The 26,793-nt window shown below is 35.0% G+C and overlaps 2 protein-coding genes across 4 annotated transcripts; both read right to left on the reverse strand.

Moving 5' to 3' along the window:
• Nucleotides 1–2,890: 2,890 nt before the first annotated feature.
• Nucleotides 2,891–9,182, reverse strand: LOC107774342 (protein DETOXIFICATION 42). 3 transcript variants are annotated; one of them, XM_016593836.2, is made up of 14 exons: nucleotides 8,972–9,177; nucleotides 8,582–8,697; nucleotides 7,506–7,867; nucleotides 7,203–7,384; nucleotides 7,015–7,083; nucleotides 6,562–6,697; nucleotides 6,339–6,435; nucleotides 6,104–6,204; nucleotides 5,211–5,374; nucleotides 4,326–4,397; nucleotides 4,119–4,235; nucleotides 3,931–4,026; nucleotides 3,216–3,337; nucleotides 2,891–3,114 (listed from the first exon to the last, which is right to left on the reverse strand). In XM_016593836.2, exons 2-14 carry the CDS (start codon nucleotides 8,650–8,652, stop codon nucleotides 3,072–3,074), a joined length of 1,632 nt encoding a protein of 543 aa, XP_016449322.1. In that variant the 5' UTR covers nucleotides 8,653–8,697; nucleotides 8,972–9,177; the 3' UTR covers nucleotides 2,891–3,071. The 3 variants fall into 3 exon arrangements, with proteins under 3 accessions (XP_016449322.1, XP_016449323.1, XP_016449324.1); XM_016593837.2 differs by having other exon boundaries at nucleotides 8,980–9,119; XM_016593838.2 differs by lacking the exon at nucleotides 7,015–7,083 and having other exon boundaries at nucleotides 8,972–9,182.
• An 11,255-nt stretch (nucleotides 9,183–20,437) lies between these two features.
• Nucleotides 20,438–26,041, reverse strand: LOC107774341 (dicarboxylate transporter 1, chloroplastic). The gene is made up of 3 exons (XM_016593835.2): nucleotides 24,848–26,041; nucleotides 22,502–22,723; nucleotides 20,438–21,168 (listed from the first exon to the last, which is right to left on the reverse strand). The coding sequence occupies exons 1-3, from the start codon at nucleotides 25,946–25,948 to the stop codon at nucleotides 20,806–20,808; spliced, it is 1,686 nt and encodes a 561-aa protein (XP_016449321.1). The 5' UTR covers nucleotides 25,949–26,041; the 3' UTR covers nucleotides 20,438–20,805.
• Nucleotides 26,042–26,793: the final 752 nt, after the last annotated feature.

Here is a 26,793-nt window from a genome sequence, read left to right on the forward strand (position 1 = left end):
TTCCAGCGTCGGGATTGTGGTTGCGCCTTATATTTCACTTGCTAGGTAAGCCAACGTTAGAATAATATAATTCTTTTAACAGCTTAAGTGATAACAAAAGGCAACTAGAATAACTAAAATAACGATGTGGAAGATAAAACTGCCAAACGTCTATAACAATCCCCGAATCTGGTGTCACAAGTGCACGAACTACTAGAATACTGCATACAAAGGTCTGAAATAACATAAAGTTGTTCGAAAAGAAGATACACAACTAAGTAAAAACAAGAAGGGGACTTCAGGAGCTACGAACGTTAAGCAGTTGTACCTCAAGTCTCTGTAAGCTGTCCGATCAAGGCTCTCTAATATTCGCCGGTGGGACCGTCCCCAAAATCTGTACAATGTGCAGAGTGCAGTATCATTACAACCGACCCATGTACTGGTAAGTGCCGAGCCTAACCTACCCTAAAACATGTACGCATTATATAATAATGACAGAATAATTGAAATAAAGTCATAAATTAACAGCCAACAGGAAATGATAACCACGGCCTCGAAATAAACCAGTATTGTCCAGATTTACCAACCTTTGCCAGCTCAAATAGAAGTACCGGAAAAATAAATAAACAATGCAGCTCAAGAAATGTAAATATATAAGTTGTTGCAGCGTGCAACCCGATCCCACCAGACAACACATAATCCTCCCTTATTCCTCCGTAACAATATCAATAAATAATATATATATGTTGCGGTGTGCAACCCGATCCCACCGTATAATATATATTCACCTTTATTTCACAATATCAATCCACCCTTATTTCACCTATTGCGGCGTGCAGCCCGATCCCACCGTGTATATATATATATATTCTCCCTTATTCCTCCATATCAATATCAATATATGTATTTGCGGCGTGCAACCCGATACCACCGTATAATATATTCTCCCTTATTCCTCCAAATCAATAAATAATAAATGTACACAGTTAATTCAGCAATCGAAATCACAAGACCTTTACGATAAATAAATACCAAACTGAACCAAGAAAAGAAACCTCGTTCAACATAGAGTCTACACGAAAATAACACTACACAACGAGACCAAACCAACAATTTACAGTTATAAAGTGCAAACAAGTCAAATTAAATAAATAGCAGGGATTAAGGGAAACTATGAAAGAAGTAGCATGGTTAACAGAAGAAGATATTGATTAGCATATAGCAGATGAGCATGGACAGCATTTAGAGCATGTAACAAATAAAACATGGAAAGAAACAGTTAAAGTAAAGCAGAAAATCATGGGAAAACAAATAATTCGGCGGCGTATAAGCACTCGTCACCTTGCATATACGCCGCTCACATGAAATTCACATAATATATAGTCCGAGGGTTCCTAATTTCCTCAAGTCAAGGTTAGACACAACACTTACCTCGCTCCAAAGGCCACTCAAATCTCAATCACAGCTTTGCCTTTCAAACACGCCTCCGAACCAACAATATCTAGCAAATTACCAACTAAAGATTTCAAAATAAGCCTTAGGAATAACCCACGATCGATAAGAATTCAATTTAGGCCATTTTTTAAAAAGTCAACACCCGCACCTACTTGGTCCAAATCCGAAATTCGGACCAAAACCCGTTTACCCATTCACCCCTGATCCCGGATATACAATTGGTTTTGGAATCCGACCTCAGTTTGAGGTCTAAATCCCTAAATTTCGAAATCCCTAGCTTCTACCCATAAAATCCGCATTCCACTATAAAAACCTTAGATTCTAGGTTGAAATCTTATAAAATTAAGTGAAAGATTGAAAAAAAAAACTAGTTAAGAATCACTTACTTATGATTTGTGAAAGAAGAAGTCTTTGGAAAATCGCCTTTGTGTTTTAGGTTTTGAAAATTGGAGAATAAATAAAAAATCACGTCTAAGTCCCTTTTTACACAACTACAGATGTCGCATCGCAAATGCGAGACGCGCAAATGCGAACTCCCCACATTTCTGTTGCCTTCGCAATTGCGAACAGTTGTTCGCAACTGCGACTAAAATGATCGCAATTGCGATCTAGTCTTCATAATTGCAAAGTCTACCTTCCCCCTATCCCATCGCAAATGCGAAGTATTGTTCGCATTTGCGAACATATGCTAGCCCAGCTTCTCTTCGCATTTGTGATGAGAAGCTCACAAATGCAACCTCAACAGTAGTCGCAAATGCGAAGCTTGACCTCGCATTTGCGAGGTCTAGGTCCTGCAACACAGCTGAAGAATCCAGCAATCTTTCTAAGGTTCAAATCACTCTGTAGCCCATCCGAAACTTACCCGAGCCCTCAGGGCTCCAAACCAAACATACACACAAGTCTTAAAACATCATATGAACTTGCTCGCGCGATCAAATCGTCAAAATAACATCTATAACTACGAATTTAGCACCAAATCAAATGAAAATTTTTAAGAAAATTTAGAACTTCTAACTTCACAACCGGACGTCCGAATCACATCAAACCAACTATGTTTCTCACCAAATTTCACAAACAAGTCTTAAATATCATAATAAACCTATACCAGGCTTCGAAACCAAGATACGGACCCGATACCAACTAGATCAAATATTAACCAAATTCTTAAAACCATTAGATTTTCAGCTTTTCAATTTTCAACAAAAATTTATATCTTGAGCTAGGAACCTCGGAATTCGATTCTGGACATACGCCATGTCCCATATTTTATTACGGACTCACCGGGACTGTCAAAATACGAGTCCAGATCCGTTTACCAAAAATATCGATCGAAGTCAACTAAAATCAACTTTTAGGCAAAAATTATTATTTTCATTAACTTTTACCATAAAAACTTTCTGGAAACATACCCGGACTGCGCATGCAAATCGAGAAGGGTAAAAATGAGATTCTTAGGACTTTTGAACACAGAATTTAATTTTAAATCATAAGATGACCTCTTGGGTCATCACATTGTGAGAGCATGAATGGAGTAGTCATGGATATTACTGCATGCAAATCATCAAAAACACTGATTACTTTAAGGCAGAAGTGCAGTTGCTTCAGTTATGTACAATATGCTATGTAGGAATAAGACTTTAGCTCTTGAGGAATTTCCAGGGACCTGTTCCAGTTCCTATCCTGTAAATGCGAAGTAGAAAACAAATAGATTATTTGCTTATCCTTTTAAGTGCTTTTACTCAAATGTACTTTATTTAGAGTACATTAACAATTAACCATACCTCCAGAAACCTGCAAAAGCTCTTAGGCTCATATAGACGGTCAAAGCGACCCAAATTCCGACGAATTTATAACTTGATGAAAGAACGAACAAGAATACAATGCTGAATATAGCCACTGCAACCTGAACATAAATAGCATTCTCTTTTGTAAATATTTACTAATTAATGAAAAAGGAAAATGGGCTAAATATTTACTAATTAATGAAAAAGGAAAATATATATACTGACATTGTCTTCGGATCATAATCAAGGAAGATATCTCTGTTCATAAGGATGTTTTTCCACTCGCATTAGGATTTTGGGGGTCTTGAGGGGAGGGAGAGGGTGGATTTTGATGTAAGCATCGACTGGCGGAAACAGTTTTAACCAAAGTGCTATTGAGGTAACATTCCAAAACTACAATAAAGGGGTGGCCTGGTGCACTAAGCTCCCGCTACCCGTGGGGTCCGGGGAAGGGCCGGTCAATAAAGTTCTATTGTACGCAGCCTTATCCTGCATTTCTGCAAGAGACTGTCTCCACGGCTCGAACCCATAACCGTCACATGGCAGCAACTTTACCAGTTACGCCAGGGCTCCTCACTGCGATCTTTACCATAATATAGTTAAAGATTTATAGTGATTTTTCTTTGTTAAAAACTTTTGCACCACTTGAGGATAACATGTTTGCTTTGTGTTGTCGGTAGAAGAAAAAAGGAATGTCATGTGAGCTAATTACCATCGAGTAAGCAGAATATGCAAAGTCAGATGCGCCAAAGTTTACACCATCAAAGACAAAGGCCAGGGCATTGATTGGTTGAGTTGTTGCGACAAACTGAAATAAATAAGTTGTGAGTTCCAAATACATAGCTTGTTTGAAAAGGTAGTTAAAGTGTATTGTCAAGTATATTAGGATATGGCGAATACCGGTATGCCAATGCCAATTAGGTGGATGACATTGATGTCATTTGTAAATAATCTAGCTCCAAAGTGTAAACCAACTCCAAGGATGAGAGCTAGCACCAATCCTAAAACTAATCCCAACTGCAATTTTCAAGAATTCTATGGTAAAAAAATAGTTACATTACTGAAATCAAGGATATGTTCAGATCTACTACGGAACAACCTAATTACCTGTAATACTCTTGATGCTGTAGCAGTAGCTCTACCGAAGTCCTTCTGAGCAAACGCACTTGCTAGTATCGCCTGATATGATAAAAGAAAGGTCAGAATTCCGAATTTTGTTTACATTTTCGTAATGCTGATGCTTTTTCAGGCTAGAAGATTAAAATTTTAGTTATCGGTACAAATTGCGTCATTTGAGTCTTGGCGTAATTAGTAAAGTGGCTGCCATGTAACCAGGAGATCACGGTTCGAGCCGTGGAAATAGCCTCTTGCAGAAATGCAAGGTAAGACTGCGTACAACAGACCTTTATGGTCCGGCCCTTCCATGGACCCCGTGCATAGCGGGAGCTTAGTGCACCGGGTTGCCATTTTTTTTTACAGACTGCATCAGAGATACACAAATTAAGAAATATAATACATTGTTTCTGCAGAAAAGATTAATATTAGAAATCTACGTTTGAAGCTAGTGGTACTAATTACTGATTCACATTTGGGCTTCGAAAGTGAATAATTTGCTGCATTATAGCGGTACTAATTACTGATTCACATTTGGGCTTCGAAAGTGAATAATTTGCTGCATTATAGCGAACAACAATGTAAGGTGCTAACTCGCTTCGAGAAATGACACTCTAGTAGCGAAAACCTTGTTGATGTAGCAACAACTATAGGTGCGCACATAGTGACAGGTTATTTTGAGAGGGAATAATTGCGATCTTTCTTCAGTACAGCAGGAATTCAAGGACAATACGGTATAGAAACATTTTAGGATAGACATTCTTCCACTTTATTACTTAAGTATTTGGAATAGATTTTTTCGTAGCATCTGGCTGTTTTATTATTTGAGACAGTTGATAGAAACTGGCTTTCAGCAAACGAAAGGAAGATTTGTATCACCTGACCCGCAACAGCCAACCCATCAGCTAAAAGAGATGTAGCCAACCAAACCTGCAAGCAGACCTGAAATGCAGCCATTTCCGTTGGTCCTAACCTTGCGGCCAATGATGCAGCTAATGTTACGCAGAACGTAACTGCTATCACCCTCATTAACAATAGAAATCCTGAAATTCCCCAAAAAAAGAGAATGAAATGAAGAAAAAATACACTTAGTGAACTAATTCATCTTTATAATGAAACATTAGAAACCATCTTTTATTAGAAGATCTAAAAACAGAACAAAATCTGGACTAAAAGAGAAAAAGAAAGTAGAAAGTTCAAAACTATGATATCTCAGATTAAGTTCACGTTTGTTTCGCATAGATCATGTGTTCTTCGATGATTTGTGTTTAACATTCATCAGAAAACAAATACTAACAGTGATTCAAACAACATAAAAACAATGCATTTGCCAATAATTTGCTACTGTAGAAGCTTCCCGTCTACTATCTCCATTCAACTTCCTATCGCAAATGCCAAAGAAACAAGATGCTATTACATAGGACCACAAATGCAAGATGAGACAGACCAAATGTGAAGTTCATGCAATATAGAAATAGCTCAAATTTCTTGTTAAAAAAGATTCTGCAAACTGAAATCACTATTTTTTATGAACCAAAAACTTCAGCATATAGCTTAACATTTACAAGATTTTCAGTATGATTTCAAAGTTCAGATAACTGCAAAATCATTGTAAAAAGTAATCAGAAAACAAATAAGCTGATAAAAGGGAAATGGCCTACTTATCCCGAAACTATAATATTCTAACTTACGAATTTCTTAAGCCTCATTACAACATTTTTTGTTGTATATCTATCTGTAGTAAACATTAACAACATCAGAGAGAAGCTCACCATTTGTAAGAAATCGAGCAAATTGCAGATACTTTAGACTAGGAGGTAAAAGATCCACTTGTTCCATCAATCTCCAAAAAAGTATTACTGAAATTAGGTACCTGCACGACGAAGTCATATACATAAGAATCTACATCTTAACATATACCAAAATACTTTTCTGTAAAGCAATGATATATTTGAGAACTGTTCTCTCACAATTTTTGTCTTTTGGGAGACATGATAATCTACTCACTGTGAAATTACATGAGCAATCGCAGCACCTCTGATGCCCATATGGAATACAAAAATGAATATAGGGTCCAAAATTATATTTGTCAAATCTCCAGCCACTGATGATAACACAGAAATTAAATTAGATTTTACGTACTAAGTTTCAAACAGAAGTAAATCTTTGTTAACTGAATTTTGAACTTCATCCATCTGTGGAAACTTGATTCAATTTCTTAGTTGCTCACCAGTTGCAAAAAGTGGAGTTTGTGTATCTTTAAATCCTCGAAAAACTCCTTGCATCGCCAATGAGAGAAGAACTGCCGGTGCACCAAGTGACCTCAATTTCAGGTACTCTTGGGCAGGTTTTAACACAGGTGATCCCTATAATATGAGAGGAGTAAACAGAGGCGGATGGAGCATATATTCAACAAGTTCAACTAATCCTAGTATTTTTGACACGGATAGATATATGTGAAAGATCGAAAATATATAGTAGTAAATGTTGAATATGTAATTTCAATAGAAGAATTAATAAATAGCCGCTCACTCAACCGCTTAAAACTAAAAATAACTGGTGGATGTAAAATATGTGTATAACCATACATAATCTGTGTATACTGGTTGGGAAAACTAAACAATGAATCCGGCCTGCTATTTATGTAAAGATCCTATTTCAAGATGAATTTAGAGCTAAGAACCTTAAAGATAGAATCGTTCAAATTTGTGTCTTGATTACTGGCAGTAAATACTGGCCAACTGTATGATCCCTTCCTCGGCCCAAAAAACAAAAAGAAAAAGTAGACATAAGATTGGAAAGGGGTAAAATTTTGCGAATCATTTGAGAGAATTTCGTGTCTTTTGCGACTTTATTAAGAAGTTTACTCACAGATTTGACTCCCATGAAGTTTAATATAGGCTTTGCTCCGGAAATTAAAAAAACTGCTTGGATGAGGCCAAGGATGGCACCGATGATCAATGCAGACGATGCAGAAGGAATGTGCCTCTTTTCCGGCTTTCGCTTCAAAACTTCAAAGGTGGTAGCTATCATTTCGAACTTGTACATACTCCCTACAAAATCAATTGATAAAATGGAAGTGAATATCATTATCACGAAGCGGAAGGAACTTACATGTAAACTTTTCTACATGATGTGAAAAAAAAACATGTTGAACATGGATTTCCTACTTACTACTTTGAGGTATGAGCTCTTTGTTTTCACTGTTTGATTGGAACTCCGTATCCAATCCTTCGGCTTCTTGTGATTGTAGATCCTGGCTTTCAGTGTCTCGTGGTTCAGGGCTTACTTTTGTGATGGTATCCTCCTCAGCAACCATAGATGTAGTGACACTAACAAGTGGGAATATTGCAATCCTCGATGCTTGATTAAAAACAGCAATCGAAACTCCCACAGCAGCAAGCTCAATGGGACCTATTTGGCCAATGAATGCTGTATCAACAAGAGATGCAATAGGATCTGCTGTTAAAGCTAGTGCAGCAGGAATGGCAATTCTTGCAATCTCTTGGCCTAGCTCATCCAATTTAAATACTGATCTGCTCATGCCACACAATTAATAAAAGAGAAATATATTACTACTACTAACTTGTGAAAATCTCAACATTTCAAAAACATCAAAAGTTTCTTAGAATGTTAAACTAGTATTAGCATATAGCATATAAAGTTGTTGCCATGTGAGGGGATGCCACGGGTTCGAGCCGTGGAAACAACCTCTTGCAGAAATGCAAGGTATGGCTGCGTACAATAGACCATTGTGGTTCGGCCCTTCCTCGGACCCTGCGCATAGTGAGAGCTTAGCGCATCGGGCTGCCCTTTTATATAGGGCTATGTGAAAGGAATGAACAAGTGCATAATATAAAAGAAAACTTGATATAATAGATTTTCAAGGAAGTAATTGAGTATAACTATCAGATCACCTAAAAGATAACTACACGTAATCATCCTTAAAAACTGAATTAGTAACCTGAAAAATAAAATAAATTACCTACAACATGTAAAAACGTATAAAAATAGGCTAATAAAAGTCAGCCCGGTGCACTAAGCTCTCACTATGTGCAGGGTCTGGAAAGAGCCGGACCACAAGGTTTATTGTATGCAGTCTTACCTGTATTTCTGCAAGAGGCCGTTTCCACGGCTTGAATCTGTGACCCCTTGGTCATATGACAACAACAAAGCTCCCCTTCTAATAGTGTGTACATATTCTTTAAATGATGATCACAAATATGAACAAGGAAAAGACTTAGAAATACCTTGCTTCCCTAAAGAAAATGCAGAGTGGGATTTTTCCATTATCTGAATATGGAACTTCTTTCTCTGCCATACTAATAGCTAACTCAACCAAGAAAATGGTTTCCACTCCCCTCTACTGAAAATGGTAAATTCACAATATTAAATACAATTCAGATTTTCTTAAAATACATTTAATGAACATCTCCCCCCACCCCCACCCCAAACAAGACCCCCTTAACAACTTAACACACACATATATGATATATGTACATGTTTTTGTATTAATGGAAAAACTTAAGGAAGATACTACAAAGTCACAACTGGTTTCCAAGAAAGTTGAATTTGAAGTTAAGTTTCAAATCTAATTAAGACCAAAGAAAGAAAATTCAAGTGGAAAGATATAAACTTACCAACTTACAAGAATTTTATGAGCTTGGAAAATGGAATGAAAGAGAGAGAAGCTTCAACTTTAAAGGAGAAAAAATTGTGTTAACTTTAATGAAATTTTTTCATTGTTCACTAAAAAGTACCATACTATTAATGGACCTAAATTAAAGATACAAATGAGAGGAAGACAACATTCCTTTAATGCAAAAGTCTCTCTTCTTTTTCTTTTGTTTCTCAAATTGCAAGAAGACCATAATCATGAAGTTGGCTCTGACACGTGTCTATGTTGTATTTCAAGAAAGAAAACACGTCTTGGAAGTCCTTACTAGTCACTTTCTTTAAATAGTTGACATGTTTGTCATTTTTTCGTTTTAATTTATATGATAGTAATATTTGAATTGATCAAAATTTAAGGAAAAAAAAAGATTTTTAAAAGCTTATAGGGATATGATATTTATGTGGCTATAAAAATATTTTAGTAAAGATAAAGTAAAAACATAAAATGTTTAATGTAAATTGTTACGAATATTAAAAGTATATTATTTTTTTTTTTGAACAAACTAATAAGAAATGTGTATCATTTAAATTGAAATCGAGAGTATTAACTTTTCCAAAATTTATATTAGTTGTCCTATACACTCTTCTAAGGTATTTAATAATTTAAATTATAAAAATATACTCTTTTTCTCACTTGAATATTTTACTTACTAAGTACTACTTTTGGTCCTTATAATGGGCTTTTAAGGTATTTGAACATCCCTTGAAAATACATTTATGAGTCGTAATCACAAATGAGCATTGCCTAAATTACCTCTATCTCTTCCTTATTAAACGTGTACTTAACATCCTCTAATTGGAGCAACAAAGATAGTATAGAAAATATTTATAATAAAAAATGACTTCTTTGTTAATTTGAAATATTTCTTTGTTAAATTCTCGTTCTAATAAAAGCCTTTTTTCTTATCCCCTACCCCCCCCCCCCCCATATATATATATATATATATATATATATATATATATATATATATATATATATGAAATAAATTCAGTATGCTAAAGCGACTAATGTTTGAGACAAAAAGAAATAATTTATATCTACTATTAAAGCAATAAAGGTAGATTTAGAAAGTAATAAATGAATTTTAACTAAATTTATTATAATTCTGGAAGAGCGCGGGTAGGCTTGGAGTGGCTCATTGGACTATTTAATATTATTTTCAAGACGAAAAAGATGCTCGAAGAACGGAGGTGGAGTACGATGATCCCTTGTACAAGAAAAATGATGATATCCAAAATTGCAACAATTATAGAGGTATCAAGTTGTTGAATCACACTATGAAGGTTGCGTGTCTATTTTTGAGAATCGGTTTGGATTCATGTCGGAGCGTTCAACTACGGAAGAATTCATCTGGTAAGGAGATTAGTGGAGCAATACGGGGAGAGGAAGAAGGACTGGCATATAGTGTTCATTGATCTTGAGAAAGCGTACGATAAATTTCCGACGGAGGTTTTATGGAGGTGTTTGGAGGCTAGAGGCGTTCCGGTAGCGTAAATTAGGGTGATTAAGGATATGTATGATGTTGCTAAGACTCGGGCGAGGATTGTGGGAGGTGACTCGGAGCATTTCCCTATTATAATGGGATTGCACCAGGGATCGGCTCTTATCCCCTTTTTATTTGCCTTGGGAATGGATGTACTGTCGCAACAGATCTAAGGGGAGGTTCCTTGTGCATGTTATTTGTCAATAATATGGTATTGATTGAGGAGACGCGAAGCGGAGTTAACGCGAGGTTGGAGGTTTGGAGACAGACATTGGAGTCTAAAGGCTTCAAGTTGAGCAGAACCAAAATAGAATACTTGGAGTGCAAATTTAGTAACGTGACCCATGAAACAAACGTATAGGTAAAGCTTGATGCTCAAGTTATCCTCAAGAGAGCTAGTTTTAAGTATCTCGAGTTTATTATCCAAGGTAACAGGGAGATGACGAAGATGTCACATATTGCATCAAAGCAGGACGGATGAAATAGAGGCTCGCTTCCGGTGTTTTATGTGATAAGGATGTGCCACCGAGACTTAAGGGTAAGTTTTATATAGTGGCGATTCGACCGACTATGATGTATAGGGTTGAGTGTTCGCTAGTTAAGAACTCCCACGTACAGAAGATGAAAGTAGCAGAGATGAAGATGTTGAGATCGATGTGTGGGTGTACTAGGAGAGATAAGATTAAGAATGAAGTTATCTGGGACTGAGTGGGAGTAGCCTCCGTGGAAGACAAGATGTGAAAGTCGAGGCTGAGATGGTTCGGACATGTTAACAGGAGAAGCATTTATGCTCCTGTTAGAAGGTGTGAGAGGATGGCGATGGCGAGTTTGAGAAGAGGTCAAGATAGGCCTAAGAAGTACTGGGGAGAGGTGATTAGGCAGGACATGACCTCAACTCACTAAGGACATGACCCTTGATAGGAGGGTGTGGAGATCGAAGATTAGGGTACAAGGTTATTAGGTAGTTTCTTAGTTGCTAACCGATAATCTTAGTAGCATGATTGTCCGTTCATATTCTTAGATTTTTATTGCGTTGTGTGGTTTTATTCGCCTTAGGTATTGTATTCCCTATTGTATTATTTGGTACTACTTATCCTTTATCTCCCTCTTTTACTTCAATCTTCCTTTCTTGCTTTCCTCCTCCTCCTCCTCCTTCTCGTCCTTTTTAAGTCGAGGATTTATCGGAAATAGCTTTTCTAGGTCTATGTACAAAATTACTTTCCCCAGACCCCATCTATTAAAAATATAGTGGGCTTTTTGTTGTTGTAACTAAATATATTATAATAAATTTGAATTGTCAAAAAGAAGTTATATTTAAGGTCGAAAGAGCACTAAAGAAAGAGACAATAGTCTTTGCCTAACTTAGGTTAGGTGGACTAGGGGTGTGCATTCAAATCAGTTTATCCATAAATCGAATCGATTATTTGTTATCGGTTTATCGATTTCGATTTATCGATTTATCCATTTCGATTTCGATTTCGATTTCAAAATTTTCCTTATCGATATCGATTTCGATTTTGTCCTCTTCGATTATCGATTTATCAATAAACCGATAAGCTACAGTAAAATTTATTTTTAATTTTTTTTACCCTTATTCTATAATACCCTTTCTTTTACCCTAAGTCTCTAACCCTATTATTTCCTCTACCACATTTAAGGAATGATCATATTTAAAGCTCAAGGGAATGAAGTTCAAATTAATGGAAAATAGAATTAGCCGTGATGATGTATTTTGATTTTTTGTTTGTTTATACCGTTGGAGTGTTGGTGGCATACATTTGATCCCTTACTTTAGTTTTGTTGCATGTGCTTGTTGACACAATTTTTATGTTATAAACGGTGTTCTTCTTATTTTAGCTTCCTTTTGTCCATATTAGTTAGGTGTGTTTGTAGCGATATACTTTCTGTGGAATCCCGTAAATTTTCTTATTGGTGTAATCGATAACCGAATCGATAAGCCCCAAAAATTGATAAATCGAAATCGAAAAAATCGAAACCTTATTGAAACGATAACGATAAGCATATGTACAAATCGATAATCGATAAATAATTATCGATAAGGGTCAAAATCGAATCGATAAATCGAATGCACACCCCTAAAGTGGACAATAAAAGATTAGTGGACGTATATATGTGGACAAAAATATAAAGTAATCTTTGTTATGAAATAAAAGCAATTTAGTAAAACATGAACAAGAAATAAAAGCAATTTAGTAAAACATGAACAAGAAATAGAGTTCTTCTTCAATTGTGTGTATTTTCCTATCTATTACAAGGCCTTTATATAGGCATGAAAAATGAAGAAAATATGTCATGGAATATGTCATTGAATATGTCATTAACCATTTGAGAGAAAGATCATGGAGGAAGAGTAGACATCCACCATATTTTGATTTTTATCTTAACACTCCCCCTTGGATGTCCATAAATAATGTGCCTTGTTAAAACCTTATTAGGAAAAAATCCTATGGGAAAAAAATCCTAATGTAGGAAAAAGAGTACACATATTTAGAAATACGCCTCTTAGTTGCCTCGTTAAAAACCTTGCAAGGAAAACCCAATGGGACAAAACCTTGTAAGGGAAAAAGAGTACAACGCGTATTAACTCCCCCTGATGAGATCATCAGTTCACATCGTTGAGCCTTCGCATCCCAATCTTGTACACTAGTTTCTTGAAGGTTGATGCCGGTAGATATTTGGTGAACAAATCAGCCATATTATCACTTGAACGGATCTGTTGCACATTAATATCACCATTCTTTTGAAGATCATGTGTGAATAATAATTTAGGTGAAATGTGCTTTGTCCTAACTCCTTTATGAATCTTCCCTTTAATTGGGCAATGCATGTTGTATTTTCTTCATACAAAACTGTGGGTAGTTTATTACACTTCAAACCACATTTGTCTTGAATAAGATGTATAGTAGACCTCAACCATACACATTCTCGACTTGCTTCATGAATAGCAATTATCTCAGCATGATTAGAAGAAGTAGCCATGATTGATTGCTTAGTCGATCACCAAGATATGACAGTGCCACACATGTAAACACATAACATGTTTGAGATCAAGCCTTGTGTGTGTCAGATAAATACTCCACATCGACATAACCAACAAGATCGGTATTGCAATCATTGCCATAAAATAAGCCCACATCGGTAATCCCCCTTAGATAACGCAATATGTGCTTGATTTTATTCCAATTTCTCCTTGAGTAGAGCTATATCTTGTTAAGACATTAACTGAAAAAGTTATGGCATGTCTTGTAGTGTTAGCAAGATATATTAGCGCACCAATTGCATTAAGATATAGTACTTTAGGACCAAGAAGCTCTTCATTATTTTCATGAGGTCGGAGTGGATCTTTATTTATATCGAGTAATCTCGCAATCATCGGGGTACTTAATGGATGTGCTTTATCCACATAAAAGCTCTTTAAAATCTTTTTAGTGTATGCTGATTGAAGGACAAAAATTTTATCTTTCATATATTCAATTTGTAGACCAAGACAAAATTTTGTCTTTCCAAGATCTTTCATTTCAAATTCTTTCTTTAAATAGTCTACTGCTTTAGGAAGCTCTCCGGGAGTTCTAGTGATATTTGAATCATCAACATACATGGCGATTATAACAAATTCAAATCCATATCCTTTTATAAGGACACAAGTACAAATTGAATTATTCTTATACCCTTCTTTTAACAAGTACTCTCTCGGGCGATTATACCACATGCGCCCTGATTGTTTCAATCCGTATAAGGATTTTTGAAGCTTTATTTAATAAATTTCTTGGAAACTTTAATATGCTCCAAGACAATTTAAATCTTTCAATGATATCCACTATACGCATATCAAGTTTTTCATATATTGCCAGATTAAAACCTGAAGTGACTATATCCACTATAAGAGAACATGTCTCCATATAATCAATGTGAGGATATTTACTAATTTTCTTGTGCCACAAGTCGTCTTTATGTCTATCGACTTGAACCTTTCGCACAAGAACACATTTATACCTCAATTGACTTTATACTTTCAGGTGTTGGACTATCCGTCCGACTTCACATTTTTCAAGTGAAGTCAATTTCATTGCATATTTTTTATTTGGCCAATCTTTTATCCGTCCAAATTTCATGATAGATTTGATCTCAAGATCCTCGTCAATATTAATCATATTGAGCGCTACATTATATTAACAATATTGTCGACAATCATTTTATGTCGGTTCCATTATTACCCAATAACGACATAACTTATTGAGATCTCTTTATTTCATTTTTTTCAGGTACCTGAGCCTCTCTCATGAGGTCTTATGAAGTGTTATGACGTGGTGCTCTTCTAGGGCACTTGCCTCCTTATTATGACCATTTTGAATATTTGCCCCTCTCCTTCTTCAAGGAGTTTTATCTTTGGAACCGATTGGTCTGTTACACTTCATGCGTGCCATAGACTCTGTCCCTCATGGACTTTATTCTATTCGGAGCATTAGCAGCTGAAATATGACATTTAGCTTTGGGTCAGCAAATGCGTCTGGCAATAATTTATAAATGAATTATCACTTGAACTTCAAGTTTATATTTTCTTGTGCGAGGATCTATATGTATTCATAATAATTCATTTCACGTATCACTTTCTCAGCTGCCCATTTTCTCCCCCTAATGTTGGAATCACCAATACATTTCCCAACCATCTTTGGGAACTCATCTTTGTGCATTTTGGTGGCATAATTAATTCATATAGCACATCCATATTTCTGTATAGAAATTATTTTGTTCCTGACCCTGAACCGATTATGATAGGGAGAAATTTTTATAACTTGGCTAGATGCGTACAAGTGTTGTTGTATATTAAATAATAAATCTCATATCAAATTTCATTTTTGGGAGTTTTGTTCTCATAACCAATGATTTAGCTATAATCGGAGGCATACAATTTCTGTTAAATCAACTTGGATTTAAACCAGTATTATCAAGATAAATCATCATAATTTATATTCTGGAACTGTGCTCTAATAATTTGAGCAAGCAATCTTGCAAAAGTCAAACTGCAAGTTGATAACAAATGCACATGTGACCATAGAATAGATGCATCTATTAAAAAACATATATTAGTAAACGGTCCACATGGCAGGTGACTGGGCCCATATATTTATCACCTTTTATTCGTTCCAGAAATCAGGGGATTCAATCCCAACCTTAACTGGTATATCATGAGAATAAGCAGCACAAGAGAATTCTTGAAGAATCTTCTATTCTTCAATATATGTCAATATAATTCTTAATTAATTTTTTCGCATCATAATTGAACTGAGATGGTCAACCGGTCATGCCAATTAATATTTGTTTTAGTAAACCTCTAGTTTACTTGTGGCATATGATTCCATCATCATGCTTATATTTGTATAGTACAAATAGGAAGAAAATCGGATAACCTTTTATATTTACCCGGTATGATTATAGAAATATGAAGATAGTCAATCTTCATTTCATTTATAGTCTCAATTTGACAACCACTTTGACTTATACATTTGAAATTCAAAAAGTTTCTTTTGAGACTTTACAATATCAATGTCATGAATAATTTTATTCATCTGGGTAGTAACAAATTAGTTTTTTCGGAGCTCTTAACAACTTTTGTACTACAAGATCTTTTATCATACCATTCATATGGTAAATGTCTCCTTCACGGAGAAACTTATATCATAATAAATTGTCATGGTCAAAATTATCATAAGCAAAATTATTTCTTGCTTTAATTTTGCCTTTAATAATTTTTATAAGGTATGCCAAAATATTTTGGCGTATCACATGTACGAGACCAATGACATATTCATGTAACCACACAATAATATTTGTTCTCTTTATTTCATTCAAACCTCCCTCAAAGGTGAGTTGTGTGGTACTCATCCAATCATGCCTTGCATGTCTTTATTCATTACTTTTATCACATATTACCACATTCACCTTTAGGAATGGGTCTGCATTCTCAATGCTTATCACAAGTCACATTCTCTTCAAGGAATGGATCATAATCAGCGATGTGCTTCATACCAATTTGATGATAAACATTGCCTTCACATTTTGAAGGACTATTTTGAGAACCCTTGTTGTTCTCCTTTTATAATCATTGTGATGATTATTATTATTTGGAACGCTCTCGTTCATTGTTCAACCACTTGTCTTCATTTAGACTTATTATGCACTGCTATCACATTTACTTCAAGAATGTAGCAAATCAAGTGGGACAATTTTCATGCCTTTTCATGAAAAATATATTATTTTTCTTTAGTCATCATTATATCATAAATATGGTACATTGGGACTCAAACCCAATATCTTACCAATATAAAGACATGTTAGGTCATAATAAATTGAGACTCAAACCCAACTCTTATCATTATGGAGCATCAGGACTTGATCTCGATGTCTTACCCTCAATCAATGACATAATAGGCTAAACAATATTGAGATTCATTCTCAAGACTTAATTTCAATCACATGCCAAGAAAGTTATACACAACTAATTTGCATCTTAGCAAATCAAATTTGCTTTGTTAAATAAGTGTACAAATCTCAAATCAGCGTAAAGCTTTATTAATCATTTGTAGCATCTATATGAAATACAACCGTTTGTAGTCAGAATATTTCTTTTAAATTCTATTAGAGTTTAAAAGGATCATAAAATCATTGTCATAATATTTATTGAGTCTCTTTAAAAAATATTGTTGTTTTCGGGGTATACCCTACCTATTGGATTTGATTAAATGTCATGACTTTCCTTCACTCAATTCAACCAAGCAATTAGTGAATAAATTTATCAAAAGTACACCATATAGGTAACAATACATATATATAGTACTAATACATAAATTCAACATTTATATTACCTGAAAAGTGACATTATAGGTCACAACTTACCAGTTGTAGCTTGTGCATCATTCATATAAAATACTTAATAATGGTAAGTCAGTAGCAAACATCAAGTAGGTCATGGATACTCAAAAACACCTCTTCTAGTAGTCATACTAATCATTGTTTGCTTTCAAATGATACGACCATAAATTATGAAGTATACTTTCTCAATAGCTGGTTTGTTTTCCAAACTTCAAAGAAGTAATTAATCAACCTAGATAAAGATGTGAAGTATTTCTTGTTTTCTTCAAGATGATTTATGCTTTTAATCAGTATGACCGATTTTATTTTATTTTTTATTCCTTTTTTTTTTGGTGCTATATGCAAGTGTAAAAATCCAAAAGAAAAAAAATATTCATCCAAGTAAAAGAAAATGTTTAAAGCGGCAAGAGAGATTGAAGATAGTTAACACATAAATATGCATAGGACAATTTATATAAAATATCCTTGGTTACCATGACATGCATCATATCAACAATTAACTGCTACTATGATTTTCACATATAGAACTTCAAAAATTTTATTTCATTCATGTGATATAAAAGATGTAATATTAATATGTGCTTATGCAATACAGGTGTAGTACGAAGTTGTGTGCATATGAGATTTTAAAGGAATGACAAGTATAAGATAATCATACATTCTTACATTTCATTACTTACCATATGTCGTTTCTCTTTACATTTAACCATGTGATGATATGTATAGCTTTTAATTGTAATTTTTTCGGATGTAGGAAATTTTTTTTGTAGGTATATATACAATTGGTTAGAGACTCGTGCTGATAACATGTTATGAAATAAAAGCAATTTAGTAAAACATGAACAAGAAATAGAGATAGAGAGAAGGAAGAGATTTTCTTCTTCAATTGTGTGTATTTTCCTATCTATTACAAGACCTTTATATAGGCATGAAAAATGAAGAAAATATGTCATGGAATATGTCATTAACCATTTGAGAGAAAGATCATGGAGGAAGAGTAGACATCCACCATATTTTGATTTTTATCATAACAATCTTAAACTTTTACAGAATAGTAATAATAATAATACCGTGAATAATTCAGCACAAGATACAGGTAGGTTTAGGTATTAGGAGCGGTGGCGGAGCTACCTTATCACTAAAGGTGTCAAGTCACACTCCTTTGTCCAGAGAATTATATTGTGTACCTGGGTAAATTTTTTAAACGTATATATTACTTACTATATCTTGATTTCCCTTCACTTTTTCGTATGTTTACTTTTTTATATTTTGACACCCCTTAGTGAAAATTTTAACTCTGACACTAATTACCACGAACAAATTTGTATGCTTAGGAGATTTTGGAGCCAATCAACAGAATTTATTCTCTAAAAAATTGATTTATAAATGACAATGAGCTTTGAACCCTCAAGAAAGTTAATAAATGGGCATGACTAATTTTCATTTAAAAAGAATGTCAAAAGAAGGTTTAATTTTTACAAGTTATCCTAATTTTTAAGTGCATATTTTAATAAAGTAGGGAAAAATGGATGATCTTGAATTATTTCAAGTTGAATCAATTTGGCTAACAATATTCTAAGAAAAGAATATCTTTAATGGAAAGAATGATAATTTAATTAAAAGTTGAATCAACAATTTGGAATGCTGATGCTCTATGCACTACAACAGGAATATGTTCTGATAAAGTGGATTGATAATATTTCAGCCTTTTTGCTGTATTATAATTGAACAAGAGATTCCATATCATTGTCAAATAATATGTTCCAAGTTCTTGAAACTAGATAAATCGTGTTATCAGACAATCAAATTATATATTTCAAGTAATTAGTTTCACTTCTTATGAGCAATTACGTGTAGTCAAGGATGGAGCTAGGGAATCGCAAGAGGTTCATCTAAATTCCCTTTTTATGTATATATGTTAGATGTTAAATCACTTTGAATTTTTCACGTATTCATGTTTTTTAATCTCCTATGTGAAAATTCTACCCTCTACTACTACTTTTTTTTTTCTCTTTTACATGATTTGACAATATAAGTAACATTTAACATTGTCATTATATATAAGTTAAACTCAAAACCAGAAACAAAAGAAGAAAAATATATGGCATAATTCAGAAGTTCACTATAAGTTGGCTACAATATTTTTGATGTATTGAATAAGACTAGGTTATTAGCAAAAAAAAAAAAAAAACAAAAAAAAAAAAAGGAAAGACTTGGCGATAGTGTCACAAGAGCTTACACTAAAACTTAAGCTGCTACCAACTCAACTATTTTAGTATGTATTTGCTATTTCGCACTAGCATAAATATCGAGTTGCTATCTCCCATCAACAGAGGAATAAGTCTAAACCATATGAAATAACCACAAGGTCGAAGGTCAAGCCCTTCTTCTAGCGAATAGCTTCCTAATAAATAAATTATTTTAAAAAAATTATGAAAAGAATTCATTTAATGTTTATTTGTTTATCGATTCGAATTTGAATCTTAATTTCTAAAATTTTCTTTGTTTATATACCCATTTTGTAATCTGTTAACTGTCCATTTTACCACCTCTAAATATGAGAATACTATCCAAGCTAGTTGATGAGCTAAACGGACATTTGTATACGAAAAAAGCTGTTGTTTTACACCATACTATCTTCCATAAAATAATGGATTCATATCATTATTGAAAATGAAAGATAACGAAGTTTCCACTAACCAATTTGGTCGTTATCTCAAGTCTATCTCTAACTATGGTCACAGGAAAAGGATGGAGATATATTCCACTTTTTATCACTCACTTCCATTTTTTGGTACACAAGGCAATTTGAATCCCTATGAAAATTGTACTGATCAGTGCATTAAGCTCCCGTTATGGGTACTGATCAGTGCATTAAGCTCCCGTTATGGGTGAAGTCCGTAGAAAGGCCAAACCACAAAAGTCTATCGTATGTTGCCTTACCTTGCATTTCTACAAGAGACTGTTTCCACGGCTCGAACCCGTAACCTCCTGACCACATGACAACAACTTTACTAGTTACATCAAGGCTCCCCTTCACTAATATGCAACCAAACGTGATGAAAATATATTTGTTATAATGATCCAACTAGGTCCAAAATCACTTCTAAGTTGCCAACTACAGAATAAGCAAAGTTGTAGGCAATAAATGTAAAAAGAATTGAAGTGAGCTAGTCACTCAGCTCTTACAATTTGAAGTTTCAATGTCAAAAAAAATTCAGCAAAAACTTGAACTTCAGCTACGAATGGACCTAATTTCTACACCATTCTTTAACTATGCCAGTCTCCACCAATAATTACCAAAACTTATTTCAAAAAAAGAATAGGAAACTAATCTTAACGGCCCACGCCAAGATCATATGAGGAGGTTGTAACAGGTATCGTTAACTACTGTAAATCAGAAGGTTTCGTCTTAACCAGCAACTCTACCACAAGCCGATGGCCTTCCACCAAATTCCTCCGACTCCAAGCCAGATAATAAGGTTGACTATAGAAATTATGAACCCGTATCCCCACCATTTCGCGAGGGGGACATAGTTTGCACCGTAGAATACAGGTGCTGATCCGATTCCATAGTGAGTAATGCCACCCATAAGGTTTGAGAGGAAAGAGAGCACCAACGCTCCCAAGTATGGTGGAGTACCTAGTGCACTAGCAACGGATAAGAATGCTGTGAACATTGCTCCGATATGAGCAGCTCCACTTGCGAAGAAGTAGTGAGAGTAGAAGTACAGAAGAACAAGAATTCCGAATGACAACTGCCACGAAAGTCCTAATCCACCGACGACCTGCAAAATAGAGCGAGTAAATCAAGCATGAGCGATAAATTAGAGGAGCAACCCCCATACTTGTGGAGTAGTGGACACACAGATGCTTCAGTAAATCAATTGGAAAAAAAGGCAAAATGGGCTCACCACCTAATCTTTATTAAAAAGTCGTTTTGTTGCTAATGAGAAAAATGTTCACCTACCCCATAAGATGCACTCACCACAGACATAGTCACCACAGATAAATACTTACAGATTTATCGAGATGCTATATTGACGTCTGACCGTGGTACATTAACGTTAATAAATAATACAATGTCAGCAAGCAGATAAGGATGAAGCAGAAGACTACAAAGTATTATAATCCGGATCAGCTTTCTAAGAGTTCAATACACGAGCATCATTATGAGATAATTTAGTCTTTTACATAAACAAATGCAAATATAAAACTGAAGGATAGCCCCACTTCAATTCCACCCAGATTTTCTTTTACGCTCATGCCAATCAAGGTTACATGTACCTCTTTTTAACTTCCCTCAATACACTTGTTAGTGGCAAGAGAGTGATGTCAAATAACAATTTACTCTACCTAAGATGGTAAGTCAAATGATCTTTATGAGGCCTTTCAATAGCTCCTGCTGAGAAGTTTTTGTTGACAATGTCCAACATTTTGGTCTTTAATTCACACATACAAAGATATTTCTATGTAAAACCATGCCTTTTCCAGTGCACAGAGAAGCACCAGTATCAGTTCTCTTTTCTCCTTTTTTTGGTTGTGGTGTTTGAGGGGGGGAGGGGAAGGGGAATATGGGATCACAATTTTTTTTATTTTTTTTCAATAGCCGACATCATTATTGAAAGAAACTCTTACCTATGATTAGAAATCTTCAGATAAAACTTAAAGCAAATTGTAAGTTTGTAACAACCTAAGACTTAGGTGTCGAGATGCAAACTTGAAGGCCATGTAGCTATATGTAGAATTAGTTTTGAGCAAATAAAGAGCTCATGTTAAATGTTTGTTTTTTTTTAGTTTCAGAAAGGCACGACAAAGTTCATGTCAAATGTAAATAGCTACTACCATGTGTGAGATAGAGATCCTATTTGAACAATGAGGAAGTCAATATGGCTGCATAAAAGGAGAAAACCAGTGGATGAATGTCAAATGGTAGGTACTGAGACAAAAGATCTTAAGTTGTATCCTACACTTGCACATGACCTGAAAGAAGGACCAACAAGAGCATAGGAAGTAATAGAATATCCTTAAGTGTCTACTTCCCCTTTGCATAAATTACTGAACATTTAGCGAAAAAGCAAACAAAATATCACGCAGTGCAATTAAGCAATGAAAACAAACCTTGACCACAGTTTCACTAAACCAAGAGATGAGACCGTATTTGTTCAGATAACCAGCCATTGCAATCAGTGCAGCAAACCAAGTAAGGGTGTCCCAAGCAACTGCCTCACCCAAGCATTCCTTCCATGTGACAACCCCGGTAATAAGGAGTACAGATAGTCCAAGAATTGCCGCAGTAACAGCATCAACCTTTAACGTGCTACCAAAAATCCAAAGACCGACCTGAAACAAAGCATTTAGAGCGAAACATCAATAGATGGTATCAAACAAATATAAGCCACGTTTATCATTTCTTATAGAAAAATGCATAGGGGCAAAACCAAAACACAAAAATGCATTTTTATATGCTCCTAAAAAAGGGCAAAACCAAAACACAAAAATGCATTTTTATATGCTCCTAAAAATACTATGTTATAACTATCGGAAAACATGTGTTAACAAGATATCAGATTAAATGAATCATACAAAATCTTCAAGCACTATTAGGACGTCAATGAACTCAATGAAGTCTTGACATGATCCACCTTATAACAGCTTCAATTCCACGGGGATCACCAATTAGTCAGCAATATCTGGGCCATTAAATTAATACTTCACAAGACGAGAACTTACTTTTGTGCATTGACATTCAGTTTTTGAGTCAAACTAGTGATTCTATTATCTCCCCTTCTTTTCACCTGCACCTTTTCCCAAAAGGTTCCAACTTGATACCTGAGCTGGGAACGATTTCCCTTATCACAAAGCTTTAATTACACATCACCATATATAAATTAAAACCCTTGAGGTAGGAATTCTCAGTCAAATGAGTACTATCAATAACATTATTCATATCGGAACTTACAAAATCATCTCTTTAAGTCTGATGGGTCTCATGTGCTTCATTTGAATTCCTGATTTACCTCACTTCTAAATAGACTAACGAAAAAACGAATAATAACGATAAAAAGGTCGGCAGGGTAAAACAAGATATTAACCTCAAGGTAGAGGTCTGAAGTATACTTTCAAAAGTTCACCTATATGCTCTTATGTCAATCATGCATTTCACAACTGAATAATGAAAAAGAACGCTTTCGAAAAGAAAGATAAAGGGAGCTTGTGATTATCCCTCAAACAAATATGATGAGATGTACATCAGAATGAAAACACAGTATATTAAAAGTAACTGGTAAAAAGGAACAGTATGGAAGTATCACCAGGTATGAGGCCAATGACTTGTCTCATCTATGTATGATCAATTGCATAAAAAGTATAATACGAAAGTATCAGCTAAATATGATAAAAAAATGAAAATAACTATTTGTCTATGTTGACTACAGATGCACCGAAAAGTCAAGAGAAAATTAAGCAAAAGCTGCCAATGCTAAGCTAGTACACAAGCGTTTGAAAATGCAAAAAACCATAAGCATATATTGATCACTCAAAACTAAGTGGATCTGCATCTCTGTTTATTACGCTGGGAACAAACCAACATTTAGTGAACAATAGCTAATTGCTTGGCCATTGCCACTTCTTTTAAGGATCAGTAAAATTCAATGCAAAGTTCAGCATCCAAAAAGGGACAAAAACCAGCTTGACAAAAGTAACGAGTCTAGGACACATTAACATTGCATATTAACCAGTAGGAGTGTCAAATGGGCGGGTTTGGCCGATTTTGGGCGGGTCAAAAAGGGATGAGTCAATAACTGAGCGGGTCATTGACCGCCCAAAAGTTACATAGGCTAAGATGGGCTAGGTCAAGATGGGCTAAAATTTGGTTTATAGCCCAACCCGCCCAACTATTACCAAACTTTAATTAATATGTGATGTTTTCTTATGAAATGTATAATTACTAAACAAGACTGTTTTTCTTTTGTCATGGTCATGTATAACATATCAATAAATAAGAATAATTTCTAAGATATTTTGACAAAGTTACTCATACATAAATTTGGGCTAAAAACCAGCCAAACTTTAAATGGGTTGAGATGGGTTGGGTCAAGGTGAGTTGAGTTTAATAAATGGGCGGGTCAATAAGCAGTCCAACATTGGCCGGGTTGGGTGGATCTCTTGGGCTTGGGCCAAATTTGACAGCCCTATTACCCAGCAATGCATTGACAAAATCACTCTATAGAGTTGTACACACGTTTACGTCGAAGCATAATCCTCTCCGCTGAAGTGTCAACATGTACTAATCCCTTAAATCTAAAAGCGTAATTTACATCCTAATCTGATCAACTCATGGTTGTTACCATTAATTCAGATATTTTCAGAAATTTACATGGAAAAAAAAACACATTTCTGCTTTCAATCAACAAGAAGTTAAAAATAATGCGACCAGCAAGCAAAACAAATTATTTCTTTTCTTACCGTAAGAAGCAGAGTTCCAGCCATAATCATCTCATTCTTAGACATTGGCCCCATTTTCTCCAACTTCTCCTTAGCCAACCTAGGTGCATCCGGACTACTCTTCACAGTAGGCGGATAAATTATATACAAAAGCAATGGAACCACAATTAAAGACACTAAACCAGGAACTATAGCTGCTTTAGCCCAATCCATCCACCCAATTGTTTGATTAATTGTACTTAGAGTCAAATTTGCACTCAAAGGATTAGCAGCCATAGCTGTCAAGAACATGGATGATGAAATAACAGATGTTTGAAAACAAGTCAACATTAACCAAGATCCTAACTTGTGTTCAGTTCCATCACCTACATTACTTCCACAAGCTACACATAGTGATTTTACCAAAGGCAAGAAAATCCCACCAGCTCTAGCTGAAACTGAAGGAATAGCAGGAGCTAAAAGGGCTTCACTAAAAACCAAACTATAACCTAAACCCAATGAACTACTACCAAATAATGAAACAAACTGATAAGCAATTCTATTCCCTAATCCAGTTTTAATAAAACCTCTTGCAAAGAAAAATGCAAGAGCAATTAACCATGGAATTGGATCACCAAAAGCTGAAAATGCAGCAGCAAAAGTAAGTGTTTTAGTTAAAACACAAGCACCAAGTCCCATAAGTGCAACAGCACCAAGAGGTAAAGGTTGAGTTATAATCCCAACAATTGTAGCTAAAAAAATGGCTAATAATTGCCATGCATTTTTTGTAACACCAGCAGGTGCAGGAATAAGCCAGAGGATAATTCCAGTGGCTATAGATGCAATTAATGGCTTTATTGCTGCACCTTGCCATGGCTGCTGAGGTGGAACTATAGCTGAAGGTGTAGAAGAAGCTGAAGCTTTTATAATTACACTTCTGAGTTTATCAAGATTCAATCTTTTTCCAGGATTCAAGCTTTTTTCAAGATTTAAGGGGTTCTTGAATGAAGAAGTCAAAAAAGATGGGGTCTTTTTTGATATTTGAGTAGATTGTAGGGATTGGGGAGAAAAAAGGTGTGATTTTTGAGATGGGGTTGGCCGGAGACGGAGGTTGACGGCGGAGGTGAGGGCCAAAGACGCCATCTTTGTGATCTGTAAGAGAGAAAATCTGGGAGAAATAAGGGAGTTGAGTTTATAGTATGGGCTAAATTTTGTGGGGATGAATCGTGACCGTAGATTAGAAATTGTACGGTAGTGATGGGGTTTGGAATATACACCGTAAATGACAGGGCCAGCTTTTGTTTTGGTCTGTTTGTGTCAGCATTGTGAAATAGGCTTCTTGCAAAGTCCGTCACAGTTCTTGATGCTAAAATGCACTGGCTCAATGCTAACATGCGCCGTTTAAAGCTTGTAGTTAACGTGAACATTACACGTGGCAGCAGGTTATCGGTGAAGTGCCTGATATAGTGACTTTAAGGATCGATCCACATTCTATTCCGTGACACGTGGCATGATTTAGTTGGTGGAGGTTATGCTGTGCTGACCCATAAATGGTATCGTCAAGCGATTTGGGGCGTGGGAGGAGGAGATGAAGGATAAAATCACACAAGAGTATGGAAGGGTGTAATTTATCGACAGTCAACTTATCTACCATATCTTTATATGACAGTCATTTATTATAAAAGTCTAATTTTTTTCAAAATTAATTTTTTATATCATATTTTATATTTCTATAACAGCGTCATCTTTATGACAACACGCTCTTTATAAAATTACTTCTCTATAACAGCCATGTAAATTTTTTTAGATTATTACTAATAATAATTCTAAATTTTTTAATCAAATATTTTATAACTTTAATATACAATTTATAATAGAAATATGTATCTTAAGGATAAGGTACGTTTCATGAAATATGCACTTTTTTTTTGAAGAACTTCAAATAATATATTAATATATTTTTCATTAGAAAAATGCCAAAAACTACT

The sequence above is a fragment of the Nicotiana tabacum genome, chromosome 18 (assembly GCF_000715075.1).
Source record: "Nicotiana tabacum cultivar K326 chromosome 18, ASM71507v2, whole genome shotgun sequence".
Taxonomy (NCBI): Eukaryota; Viridiplantae; Streptophyta; class Magnoliopsida; order Solanales; family Solanaceae; genus Nicotiana; species Nicotiana tabacum.